This window comes from Penicillium brevicompactum (genome assembly GCF_028827555.1).
Source record: "Penicillium brevicompactum strain IBT 35665 chromosome Unknown utg000003l_segment0_segment0, whole genome shotgun sequence".
NCBI classification, from domain to species: domain Eukaryota; kingdom Fungi; phylum Ascomycota; class Eurotiomycetes; order Eurotiales; family Aspergillaceae; genus Penicillium; species Penicillium brevicompactum.
The window spans coordinates 4,068,243-4,081,726 of NW_026623206.1; the positions used below are offsets into that span (position 1 = coordinate 4,068,243).

General features: G+C 47.8%; 3 protein-coding genes across 3 annotated transcripts; all 3 read right to left on the reverse strand.

The window, feature by feature from the left end:
* Positions 1–557: 557 nt before the first annotated feature.
* Positions 558–1,314, reverse strand: N7506_005368 (uncharacterized protein; the record flags this gene model as incomplete). The annotated part of the gene is made up of 2 exons (XM_056954662.1): positions 558–617; positions 766–1,314. The coding sequence occupies 2 exons, from the start codon at positions 1,312–1,314 to the stop codon at positions 558–560; spliced, it is 609 nt and encodes a 202-aa protein (XP_056813551.1).
* N7506_005369 (uncharacterized protein) lies at positions 1,311–2,372 on the reverse strand (the record flags this gene model as incomplete). The annotated part of the gene is made up of 1 exon (XM_056954663.1): positions 1,311–2,372. One exon carries the CDS (start codon positions 2,370–2,372, stop codon positions 1,311–1,313), a length of 1,062 nt encoding a protein of 353 aa, XP_056813552.1.
* A 5,429-nt stretch (positions 2,373–7,801) lies between these two features.
* On the reverse strand, positions 7,802–8,440 carry N7506_005370 (uncharacterized protein; the record flags this gene model as incomplete). The annotated part of the gene is made up of 1 exon (XM_056954664.1): positions 7,802–8,440. The coding sequence occupies one exon, from the start codon at positions 8,438–8,440 to the stop codon at positions 7,802–7,804; it is 639 nt and encodes a 212-aa protein (XP_056813553.1).
* Between the last annotated feature and the right edge of the window lie 5,044 nt (positions 8,441–13,484).

Genomic DNA, 13,484 nt, shown 5'->3' on the forward strand with positions numbered 1-13,484 from the left:
AGATGGAACATACAGGACGTTATCAAGCACTAGCCATTTCTTTCTGCCGCGTACATTGCACAGGATATTTACTGTTCCCACGCCCGAGGGAGCTGTTGAGGTATCAATGCCTCTCAGTGAAGGCCCATGATATTTAGCCATTTGGACAAACCTGGAGGCGCTATTGCAAACATGTTGAGCGCATCCACTATCCACGATCCACGCGTCACGGATGGAGGGGGTCTTTATCGCCATCATAATGGGAACATGGTCAAACAGGGTGAGATTGCCCTCGATATCGTTTCCAAATGCTTCGTTGACATCTTTTCCGGAGACTTTCGTCGCCATGAAGGTTGGTTTCTTCGGGTCTTTTGGGCCACTCCCATCGTCGTCCTCGTCATCCGTCAAGGTCCGCCTCTTCGACTGTCTGCGTCCGCCTATGTGAATTCTGCCTGGTCTTGGTTTCGGTCCGTCTCCGTCCTTCCTTTGGACCTTCAGTCTCGGGTTCTTGGTGAAACATTCGGCGTCGATGTGATAAGGTTTTCGGCAGAAGGAGCAATATGGGACGTTATCAATCTCTATCCGACAAGTAGTTCCGTCCGACGACGGTATGAGCTTCTTGTCACCTGGCCCACGGACTAGGGCAAGAGCAGGAAGAGCTTGCGACTCCATTGCTTGTTTGCCCAATTGCCCTTTTCTATGCTCTTCCTCAATGGCCTTATTCTCGATATAGTCAAATGTAGGTGCTGCTTTGATAATACTCCCATTTGCATCTCTTTCGTTGACAAGGTCCATTTGTCGGAAGATATGATCGCGGAAGCTCTCGTACTCGGGGCCGAGTGCATGAACAAAGAAAAATGTTCGCTCAATTTCGGAGGTCACGCAATCAGGGTCAAGAAGGAGTTTTTCAGCATGAATCTTCCTGATCTCTGCCCCCAGCGCTTGGGTGCTCCCACACTTGTCTCTTGTGAGGGCCATGTATCGTCGTTGGAGGCTAACATACGTGCCGGAGCCTTCCGGTTTGAAGTTGTCCTGGACTGCCTTAAGCAGTGCTTGAACTCGAGGTATCTCAAAAGCATTGATTCTTTGCGCCGCATTGTGTGTCAACTTTGCCGTAATCATCGCAGAATAGAACTTTTGGCGGTGAATCCATTGCCGTGCTGCTTCTTCTTCTTCTGTCGGCGGAGTCGCTCCATCGTCGGCAACCGCAGATATCCGAATGAACTCATTGACCTTCTGATTCCACCGAAACCAGTCGCTGGCATTGTCTAATGTTGGAATTCCGTTATAGAACGTATTGATTCCGAATTGCTCGAACTTTGCGATTTCAGTCATGTCGGCAGAGGATGCTCCTCGGAGCTGAAGAATTCAGAGCTAGATATGTCGTTGGGCCGATCAGAGGTAACCGAGCCACTATTTGATGACCGAGGAGAGCGCACCTCCAAGCCGAAGAGTTCAAGGCTTGACGTGGCACTAGGAAGGCTTGAGACAATGGAAACGCTTCGATCTGATGAGCTTGGCGTAGGCATCCGAGATGGAGGAGTATAGTCGCTGTCTGGGATCCCCTGTCGATTGAGAGAGTACTTGTACGATCTAAAGAAGTGGGGGAAACGGCGTCGGTCAACTAGATATTGCGGCTTTCTTGGAGGGAAGTTTGAGGGTCTGTTTGGCCGGAGTTCGTAGCGACTCGAGTTGCACTCGTTGGAAATGAATAGCCTGTTTCTATCCACGGGACTTGGAGGGGTCGATGCCAAAGCCTCAATACTGTTTTCTGATCGACTGAGATTATCCGAGATGGAATGGGTTTTGGAGGCACTTGAGAAGCCTTTGACCGAGTTGCCAGGATCGATGATTGGGATAGTGGCGTTCGATGCTCGGCGTATGCGGTCTTCGGTAGACTGGTGCCAGTAGGCTCCTCGGAGTGCGCTCAGAGAAAGTGATGGGAAGTATGACTTTTGGATTTGCTTGAAGTGCCAGTGGCAAGTGCGTCGGAGGTACGAAAGAATCTTCCGCTCCTCGTCTGTCCAAGAGTGTCTCTTTTGTAGTGTTTTTCGCATTTTACCTTCCGAAATGGCCTTGTGGCTGGTGACTCCAAGAAGATAGATACCGAGCTTGTTGAAAATGGTGACATGTCTCAGCAGTAGGTAACGTTTGCAGTACCTCGTGGCAGTCCATAGTGTAACTGTAGCAATCATGGCACACTGTCTATGGCTATTTGGCGGAGAAATCCCTAAGGCTTGCTGCAAACGGCGACATGTCCCGGGTATGGAGGCAACCTTGCGATACTGCGTGCCCTTGTCACAGTAGCAATGATAGCATGCTGTCTGTAGCTCTTCAGTGAAAAGAATTTCCTCCAAATTATTGCTTCGAGAGAGGGTTGAGCAATATGACATCGTATTTTTCATCAAGTTACTGAGAATATATGATCAGTTTCTGAAGTTCATGGAGTTGGTCTCTTGACAGAGAAGCTTAGCTGTAATCATAGGCAAGGGATTTTGGTATTTAGATGCCTGCATGCCCAAAGGTAAAGCCACTCGGGCTCATAACCTGTTGAGATAGGTAGTTGTAATATTCTTATTGTGGTTGCTATCAAAAGTGGGAAACCCGTCTATTTAAATGTGCATCGCTAGTCTCGCCACACAAGCTTTGACCACCGTGATACTCAACAAAAACCCTCGTCAACGTTCATCAACGTTCACCAACCTTCATCAACGTTCAACGTTCATCAACGACCATTAACGCTCATCAACTACCATCAACAACATCCGCGACGCACCCAAACACTCAAGTCTCTATTCGCTCTACGCTCTGATGGCGGATGCCTTCTATTGGGGCGGATGGACTAGCAGACCGCAAACTACCAAGGCAGGAGGGTGGGGAATACGGCGCTCGATAGCGAAGAATTGATAGGCATCTATCCAGGGCTCACTCTATCTCTCCAATGATGATACTTCGGAATACGAAGAAGAGGAAGATGTTGTGCACGTCTTTGCTTCTTCGAATGCCCTTGGGCTACTCGAATAATAGTCCCCAGCACCACGGAGAGGTGCCTGCACATCGCTGGAGAGCGATGACAAGTCCTTGGTGAGCCAAGTCTTGCCATGACTGAGCACATTTCTACAATCACAGGGCTCATTGGCTGTGAGGGATCGCAAGTCTTACATCGCTGGGCTCGTGACAGCGACAGCCGTAGTCACGGAAGCTCTGAAGTCCTTGGTTTCGCAGCACCCCCCCCCTGCGAGGATTATTGTTGACGCAGACCCATCCTGCGAGGCACAGTTGATCACGCAGAGCCTATCCTGCAAGACACAGTTGATAACGCAGAGCCCATCCTGCGAGGCACAGTTGTTGACGCAGAGCCCATCCTGCGAGGCACAGTTGTTGACGCAGAGTCTATCCTGCAAGACACAATTGATGACGCAGAGCCTATCCTGCGAGGATTGTTGTTGACGCAGACCTATCATGCGAAGCACTTTCTTACACTCGCGGGGCTTGTGGCAGCGAGGGAGCACAGTCTTACATCGCTCGGCTCGTGGCAGCGACCGCCGTGGTCATGGAAGCTCTCAAGCCCGTAGGCACGAGAGGGGCACCATGACACATCGGAGTGTGAGGACCGAAGTCCTGATGTTTTTGGGGTGGGAATCTGGCCCCTTTTATCTTTTTCGGCGACGTCTCGACCAAGGAACCAGTTGCGCAGTTGGTAGCGAGAATCACTGTCTCGTTATTGTCGTTGAGGACATTTGAACAACGTTGAAATGGTGTTTGGAGACTTTGTGGCCTACAGACTCAAGTTTCAACCTGAATTCATTGCTTTCAAAAGCCTGCGTTGAGTGTGGTGAACGACTTTCATCAACTGTTGAAAAGACATTGATACCGCAAGAATATGATTATCATATATCATTGAATTTGCAATTAAATCGCTCAACGCGGTGGTAGACTACTCTGCCTGTTTTGACCATGGTCACTCGGCACGGTCACCGTCTCTGTCATGAGGGTTGAAGTGCTTCAACACGTGCCGCAATAATGGGTTGGGGACTTTGTGGCAGAAAGTCACATTCGACTGTACCCTCAGTTGGCCATAAGACGTGCCTCCCATTGATCCCTCTACAATCCTCTTTGCCTAGCCTCACGCTAACGGTACTTTTCTGTGTTGCTCGCAACCAACTGATGTTGCCTCTACTAGTACTTCTGCTACCTGTCGGTGCGGACACTATGAACATACTCCCAAATCCAGGGTATTAGTTGTTTTCCTTGACGGACAATCAAAAGTCTAGACTTTGTTGGAAAGCCTATAATAGAAACCCGAGTCCAGTTTCAAGGACAATAAAGTGAATCCTTTCAGCTACCATGGCTCACGGTGATCGCCACCCCCTCGCCAGATTGCAACGCTACTATCACACTGATGAGACCCTAGATACAAACAGCACCCAACGGACCAATCAAGCACCGCGTGTGAATTTAGATAGACGCAAGTACGGTTCCGCGATGCAGATCCCAGGGACGACCCACGGGACAGTAGATCACGGAGGTTCTCAATGTGGCCCGGAGAAATTAGAATGATTTGCAAGGGTCCAGACACGATCCACAACCTAGTCTTGACGGGCCGTCAGAGTACAGATAGAACAGGTCTTTGTTGCTTGGGAAGTCGGTTGGGGCAGATGAGGTATTTGGAATATCACAAACTTTTTGCAACGAGATCTGATCCGCGGTTCATTTGCCCTCGCAAGAGAGAAGAGAGTGATTGATCCTCCGTCAAGTGGGAAGATGCTGCATTCTCTATCTGGTCTATAGAACGTATTAGAAGCTATGTCTTGCATAAACCTTCCTCGTAGAAAGTATACTCTCTGAGCCGGATCTATCCTCTCCCTATCTGCTCCACCTCGATGGCAAGTCTGCCAACTCTAGCATATGGTTTTCGAAATCAACCTCAATTGTGTAAGGACAAGATCGTAGATCTAAACAAAGTCTCCGCTTTGTGTTTTAGGGCCCGAGAAACCGACTGGTCCCGGCCAACCCACAAAGTTTATTTCAAGCACCCAGTGCATCTTGACCGTCAATCTGGCGACCGAGATAATTTACGAATAAAATTGTTTCCTGCTACAATATACTATATTTTGCCAGTATGAGACCTTGGATACTGTAGGTGTGTAGGTAGGTAGATTTTAATTACCCTGATCCCTCGCCGAAGTTAAATCCAAGTCACGTGATATATATAGATCTGCAGGAGTGTCTGCCTATTAGGCAGACACTACGCTAGGCAGCAGGGAGATGAGCTGCTGGAACAATAAATAACTAGATCTTCCATTGAGAATATCATCACACTTGTACCTTAATCCAGGGTTCAACTGCCGAAGCGATATGCAGGCTACCACGACTATATACATCCATATACGTACATGTGAAGTGTACCACTTCCTGGAACGAACTTAGAGCCTCGCCAAGCCCTTCCGTGGCCTAATTGCCGCTCAAGTTGTCAAGCTGCCCTCGTGCCGCGCGACTTCGGAATCTTTGTGATGCCTCCGCGAAGTCCAATACAGCATCCATCGTCTTGGCTCGCGAGGCATGATATATCTGACCTCTCCTTTCTTCTTGAGAACCCCCTAGCAAGCTCGACACGTTGTGAAACGCGTCGCCGAGACTCTCCAGTAATTCCCGCCGCAACTCCCGCAGATCAGGGCAGTCCCATAGGACGTGTTTCAGTGTTTCCCGGTCGCCACAGCCGCATCGGTCATTGTCCTGGATGCGGAATGCCTTCGCAAACGTCGCCAGCCAGCAATGTCCTGTTCGTAGCTGTGTGAGTAGGTAGGCTCGATGCCTCGGTAAAGGCCCGTAGAGCCTTCTGGTGTACTTGGCAGGTAGTGCGTTGTCAATAGTATGGAGGTGGCCGCCTTCTCCAGACTCCTTCCATTCCTTTTCCCACCGGACGTGGATGTTGTTGCGGACGAAAGCTTTCTCTCGGGACAGCAAGGGGCAGAAAGTGTGGGTTTGCCCGGTAAGGCTGCCTCTTTGGCCAAACGGTCCGTTGAATCGTTCCCGGGTGCTGCGCAATGCCCCAGTATCCATTGGAGACGAATGGTAACTCCGTGTGTTTTGATATTTGTAGCCTCTTGTAAGATAGCATGGATGATCTGTTGACCCAATTTGTTCCCCGGATTTGGATTGCCTGTAGCGCCGAGATGCTGTCACTGAGGATAGTAGCCAGCCTGAATTGCTCACCGGTTGACCGCCGGTGCTCAAAAAGAAAATTTGTTGATAAGATTGATGGCTTGCAGGATCCCGATCAGTTCAGCGGCGTGTACAGACCATCGATCCATAGGCCCGACCTGGCTTTGTAAGGACTTGGACACCTCTAGGTTGTTGCTGAGCATCACGGCAGCGGCGCCTGGATGACCTTGACGCCCCGATGTATCCGAATAGACGACTATGTCTGAGTTAGACTGAATGGCTTCAGCTCGCTGTGTTGCCATCTCTCTATCTGGTTCAATCTCGATCTCTATAAATGCCTCTGTTCTCCAGGGTGGTTGTAGTCTAGGGTCAATCATTTCCAGATCTTGCAACCTTTCCAGGTTCATTGCCTCCAGCGCCTGTGCGAGTGGAAATCGAGAATACGACCCGATATTGTTCCTTCATTTTGGGGCACGTTGTAATGTACTCCTTATTGGGTGATCCTTCGGGAGTGTGTGAAGCCTGGTGATTGTGCTTTGTGCGCGATGACGCAGTCGGAGATGTGTTGGTAATATGTATGCTTCAACCTCTAGTGTTGAGGTGGCTACTGTTCTGAAATCCGATAGGATAAGAATGAGTGCAGTCGGTTGCACCGTGCGCAGATGCCGTAGGTGAGTCTTGTCTCCGAGTGGGTCGTGCCAGACATCGACGCGTAGTCTAGTACATGGGTGGCACAGGCCCCATAAAGCTGTCGCATCTGTTCTGGGCGGAGGTGCCGTAGCCCATCCTGTGCAACATTCACTTGAGTTGCGCGCTTGATTGCCTGCTGGACGTGTTCTTTCCATCGCATCTCCTGATCGAAGATCACACCCAGCAGCTTGGTGGTAGTTGTCGGTTTGATCGTCTTGCCGGTCGTGGTTAAGTGGTTTTGAAGTTGTTAGCTCTTCTTCCGGGTTAGGTTAATAAGCTCTGTTTTCCTGCAGCAAAAAGGGAACCAGTTTTTCTGGCCCATGCTTCGATGCGGGGGATGTCTTCGGACTGGATCTTGGCAATATTGCCCTCGGCTGATCTAGAGAACATACAGTAGTATTCAAAATCAGTTATACGTCGACACTCTTGCGCCTTGAATCCCGAAAGATAATTCCGAAAATGTGCAGGTCCTGGTTGGATGATGCGGCAGAATCCGATCTTCAGCCGAGAGAGCCGAATGCCATAGCCCTACGAACATAAACACCCGCTAGAAAAAGAGACATTTGCAACTGTAAACGTGGACATCAAAACAAAATGGGTCGGAAAAGGGTTGTGGTCACCAATGACACAGTAGTGGCCGTTTATTACTTGTGCCTCAAGAACGACTACCTAGATGGGATATCTATCTCATGACATGAGTTTCAGTCCATGATTCCAACCTGCTGCAGCCCTGGCCAACTAAGGTTGTAGCAGTCAAAAATTACGCTGCCACATGATTGGAAACGAAATTCGTATTAGAAATACTCAGGTCATACCTGCTCAATTTGTCGAACATTTCATTCAATCGCAACACCCACTTTGGCCAAATCACCTCATACATACCTTGTGGGATTCATCAGGAGTGCCCGCGAAAACCCGCGAAAAAAAGCACGATTCATATAGCGGATGGTACAGTTTGGATAATCATTCAACGCTTAGAATCCTTCTGTAGCTTCTCGCGAAATGTAAGAAAAGTGGTCAAAGCTGAAAGGCAAAAGTTTTCACCGAAAGGCACTTGGATTTGAAGTGTCCCGCATTTAGTTGAGACGGTCGGAATATCATGGACTATGGCAGCCACTGTATCTGTCTCTTCATCCACTAGCATCAGCCTAGATGTACGTTTCCAGATGAAGAGTCGGGGTCCGCTGGCGTTGGACAAACTACCACTTCCATGTGGGGGGAAATACACCAACGCTGTAAATCGGTATTGGATAGAAACTGGTGTATTTTGATGCTTATCAGCCCACCACAAAGTACTAAGCTTGCCACCCGGGCTCTTTGCGTAGCCAGTATCATTGAGGCCGGTTTCGGTGAATTCACAACGGGCCAATTCTTGATCGGGCGCATTAGTCCCACTTTCGTAAACAATCAACGCTGGCTTTGGGAGACTCTGGAGATGGAATTGAGCATGCAATTTCAAAGAGCGATCCCCTGAGAAGATGCCGTAATTGTGGTCGTCGTAGCGAAAGATGTGCAGGATCACCGGCTCATTGCATTCCGACAGCGCTGCAGTTATGAGAGGGTCTTGGGCCCGATATTTAGGAGGAGAATCGAGGTAAATGTCCATGCCAAGTGTAATAACGTTTTAGGTTTGTCTCTGGGCATTTATCCAGATGAGCCTCATCGTGGCCCTTCTGAAGAGTATTGAAAGATGAACAAAGACAGTTTGGCTGTAAATAAGTGATGACGCACTCTAGATTTGGCGATCGCCCGTTTGTCTTGGGCAATTACGCATTGATCGGTGTACGGCTGTTACCAATACAGTTCTGCCGTCACTCAAAGTCGGTGACCTAGAATGGTTTAGCTCGTATCGGATACATTTTCCCGGAATCAAATCACAAGAGAGAGAGTTGGTATACTGTACTGTACACCGTGGAAAAAATCTATCTTTCAGCTACTCCTATTTTGTACTATTTGATACAACGAGGACTGGCTTCGCAACTTGCGTATAGCTGTACACCTCGGAGGATCAGTTTTCTATCATCCGGGTCGTGCTTCTGTTGGAATGTACGCAGTTCACAGTCCATTATCCAACAATTGCCAATCTCAATCTGCACCAGCGATGGGAGAGGTACCTGGTTAACCAACTCAGTAAATTGATACTAGGGCTGTTGCGAATATTCGAAATTGCCGATATTATCGGTTATCTTATCGCTGCCGATAAATATCGGCAAGGCTTTTGAGTTGCGAATATCGTATTCGCGAATATTCGTCAATACGATAATTATCGGCAGACTATCACATGTCATTCGAAATTAACCAAATTAGGACTAGTAGGCAGACTTTTCTAAATATCATCACTAGTATAGGTAATGAGTTCCAACTTGACCCTTTCTATCCCTCATACTTCAACCATGCAAACCCGTGGGAACCGTCTAGACTACTTCTGAAGACTGGATTTCTAGCCAGGAAGAGCTGGTCCCATCCTCCCCACCCTTTGGCGATAGTCAATCAGCAATCGGTACCAAGATTGATTCTCTTCTTGGATCTTTCGATGAAGTTTTACCTTCAGAATCCGCCTCCCAGCAACCAGCCACGGGTTCGCTAAGCTCGAATCCACGCCAAAAGAATGATTGGATGTGGAGACATCTCTTGATAAGAAATATTCCGAACGAATGGATCGAGAAGAGGAGTCAAAGGAAAAAGGTCCCTGATCGAGAGATTTGTTGTGCTATCACCAATGAAGATGGGACACAATGCAACTGGTCTACAACGGACTCCAAACGGCATGGCTCCACCACCAACATTCGGCATCATTGGAAAGAGAAACATGGTGTTCTGCCACCTACTGTTTCCATCCCTGATCCAGCTCCGAAGCCTAATCTCATTAGTCTCTGGGGAAAGAAGGGAAAGATTGCAGCTCAACAACTTCTTGAGAATAATCTTTTTCGTTGGGTTATTAGCAGCAAACAACCATTCACAGTCATTGAGTCCCCAGAATTTCGGCAATTATTCAAGGATATACCAGGGATTCCACTCCCATTTACCTCTCGACATACATTTCGACAGCGTCTTCTGGAAGACTTCAACTTACAACGTGCTAAGTTGAAAGAAGAGCTTGCGACTACATGCCAAACAATCGCTCGATCCCTTGATGTATGGACCAGCAAGAACTATATCCCAATTCTGGGTGTCATTGGCCATTGGTTTGCAGAAAAATTTGACTATCGACAGAATGTCCTTGAATTCAAAGAGCTCCACGGTCCCCATAGTGGAGAGAACTTGGCCGCAGTTATTCAAGCTCTACTTGTTGAACTGGATCTTGAGCGTAAGCTGCTTTCAATTACTGGGGATAATGCTAGTAACAATGAGCGAATGGCATCAGAACTACACGATAACCTGCAAAAAGCGTTTGGGACCAATTCCTTATTCTGTGGTTTGGATAGTTATATAAGATACTTGGCCCATATCATCAACCTCATCGTGGAGGATATTCTACTGGCTCTGAAGCTCGGTAATACAGAAGAAGCTGCTTCTATTTGTAATAACCTTGATAAAGGAGAACACCAGACATTTGAATTTCAGGCTATTGAACCACTTGCAAAGCTACGGATCTTAGCTCTCTGGATTCAACGGAGTCCACAACGAAGGCAATCATGGAACGATACTTGCAACCGGATGAACTTATCCAACAAGTTTATCGAGCATGATGTCGATACGCGGTGGAATTCAACCTTTTTGCATATTAGGGGATGCGTTAAAGGCAAGATCCTTCGTTTTATATATATGTTTAATACTAATACTCTCTACAGTCAGGGCGACAGCTTGAGACGTTCATCTACTATGAGACTAGCTTCCTTTCCTTCTCATCAGATGAATGGATACGGCTTCCCATATCCACAATGTTCTCTCGAGATCAATGAGTTTCCATTGTTTGTCTCAGAGAAAAGACCACAGATCAGTCTCGTTTTGCCAATATACTACGGCCTCCACGATTTACTATATGATCTGGCTGAGTGCAAGGAAGACTTTGTAGATCTTACTGAGGATATTGCAAGTGCTGTTAGTGGAAGTATCAAGAAATACATCAAGCCCTATAATTTCATGGCTGCTTCTGATCTATACTATACTGCACAGGTCTTGGATCCTGGTGTGAAAGGAGCTCTCCTAAATGAGTTGGGCGAAGAGAACGCTGGTAGGAACATTCTTTAAACTCTCCGTGACAGCCCTAAAGATAACTCCTTAAGTCAATCAATTGAATCAATGAGACAATCATTGATTTCAACACCTAATTCTAGGATGTAGGCGTTCTATCGTGGGGTGTTGAATATTTCTCGGGTGCACTAGTGAAGTTGCGACCTTCTTTTGTTGGCTATGGGTGGCCCACATGTGCAGATGAGGCCTGATTGGTGCCTAAAGTTAGCATTTCTGTAACAGGCGGCCCCTAAGTGGTCCTCTCACCCACTAGGCGTCTAATTAGACGGCAACATCTGACGTAGACTGTACGGTCTTAGCCCGTTCTCTTGCGATCTCTCAGTCTGACCCGACCTCAATCTCCTCAAAGGGTTCGGCTCGCCACGTCGGTAGTGGTCGTAAAGTCGATCGTCTCCAGTTCGTTTAATCTTTCCGCCTCATCGGTCTTCCGCGTTTCCACTAGCTAGTGGAAGCGAGCGTATGAACCAATATTGTTCCTACGTTTATGGTATCGCTATGCTTGCTCTCCTCACAAGTTCTTCCTGTCATGCCATTCTCGTCGCATTGGTTTCCGCAAAAGCTATGTGTCAGACCCTACGAGACGCGTTCTGAAATTTTCAAGCAGATTTAAAAAGTCATCAAAACCTTCACGTCGTGCTTAAGGTGTTCTAAGGAGGTTCCATCACGAATATGGATGCTGCGCGATAACTGCCCGTGAAGGTTGACTGGGGAGGTTTTGCTGCGTATTAGTCTCTTCAAGACTTCGGGTACCGCACAAATTCATACGGCTAAGAAAAGCAAGTTAGAACCTATTAAGTTCTCAGACGATTCATATGAAGCATCCACGCCTGACGTACCACAGTGGACAAGATCCTGATACATTAACCAGCCAGTCATCTACACATTTTGCGTGGTACTGATGATGGCAGGGAAGATACCGTAGGAGCTGGCCTCCCGTGAAATCTTCAGAGCAGACAGCACAGGTCGAGTTGCTGCTTCCGCTTAAAGCATACTATTGTAAATTAGACGTGATTATACCATATAGATGATTGAACGATAGATGGATCCACCTACCAAGCTATCCAGCCTCGATAATGAGAGATTTTGATTGGCGAGCTCTGGATTGAATGTCCTGCTGGAATGGCTGCTGCTCGTTTGTTGGTAGGCGATGCCTCTTTCCACGTTAGGAGTACCACTGTATGTTCCGCTGCCAGGGAAGCTCCTAGTTCTGTACATGGGTATTTCATCCAAAGCTGTTTTAGATAGTGTCTTTCTTCGGCTTCTTCGATAGGAGGCCGGAGTACTCAGGTTCCTGTTACTTAAATTTGAGCCTGAAGATTCCCAGCGCACTCGTCGGGCAGCTGCCAACTTCGAAGCAGCAATGACTATGCACAGAAGGACAGGAATGGCCGCTATAAAGCAGTAGCCAATGATCCTCCCTGAGAGAAATGTCATTCGGAGCACATAATGCTGCTTGGGGGAGAGGTACTAGCTTCGGACTCAGGGCTTTGGTTTCCCATGGGGTGTTCAATGCTAAAGTAACAGGTTGTGTCAGCCTTGCATTCTCTCTGGCGTATTAGAATTATCCCGCGACTAGCTAGGATACAGTTTTTTTGCATGCGTCCGCTTGAATTTTGGCTTTTTTGCAACGCTGCCATACTTGACGTCATCTTTTCTGGGCGCACAGGCATTTTAGCTACTAAGTCCCATTCAACTCATAACAGCGGTATATATAAGTGGACCAGGGTAAAAGGCCCCGCATCCATTCACTCACTTTATTCTGAGATCAGCCAGCCACCGTGTTGTTGCGGTTCTTTAGATTCAGTGGTTTGTGACGATATTGACCCACTTTGATTGGGAAAAAGATTGTAGAAGCAACGAGTTTTGCAAGTCTAAGCTTGAATGTTTGGTGATGATTTCAGTATGACGACGATTAGCCTTGGCATGAAATTACCTTTTTTTGTTGCAGGGCATACAGGATTCTTTCACCTTGAGGCCTACAATGCGGGGATTTACGATTAGCTGTCACGGAAAAGCAATCATTCATCTTACAAATTCTCGCAATAAGCCGGCTAACAGTGGATGGTTCACGCCAAGAGCCCGAAATGTCGAGAGGACCAGAACTGAGCCAGCCTCCTCACTACTTGACTTACACCGCACTCTTAGAACAACTTTCGACCGATGCAGAAGACGGGCTGGCCAACGGTGAGGCTCGCTCACGTCTGGAAACTTACGGGCATAACTGTCTATATGAGAGCAAAAGACTCTCGATTGGAAAATTAGTATCCCAGGAAATTGCGAATGCGATGATGCTGGTGAGTACAGTGTGGTCTGAAGCGACGGGGCCAAGAATAGTGCGAAGGCAATGGCTTTGTGCAGATCACTAACGGGGGTGTTGTATCCTCGGGGCCCTCTGGTGCGATTGTTGTAGTTCAGAGGTATGAATTGACTTATAATTTCAGAGGGATGCATGAGCC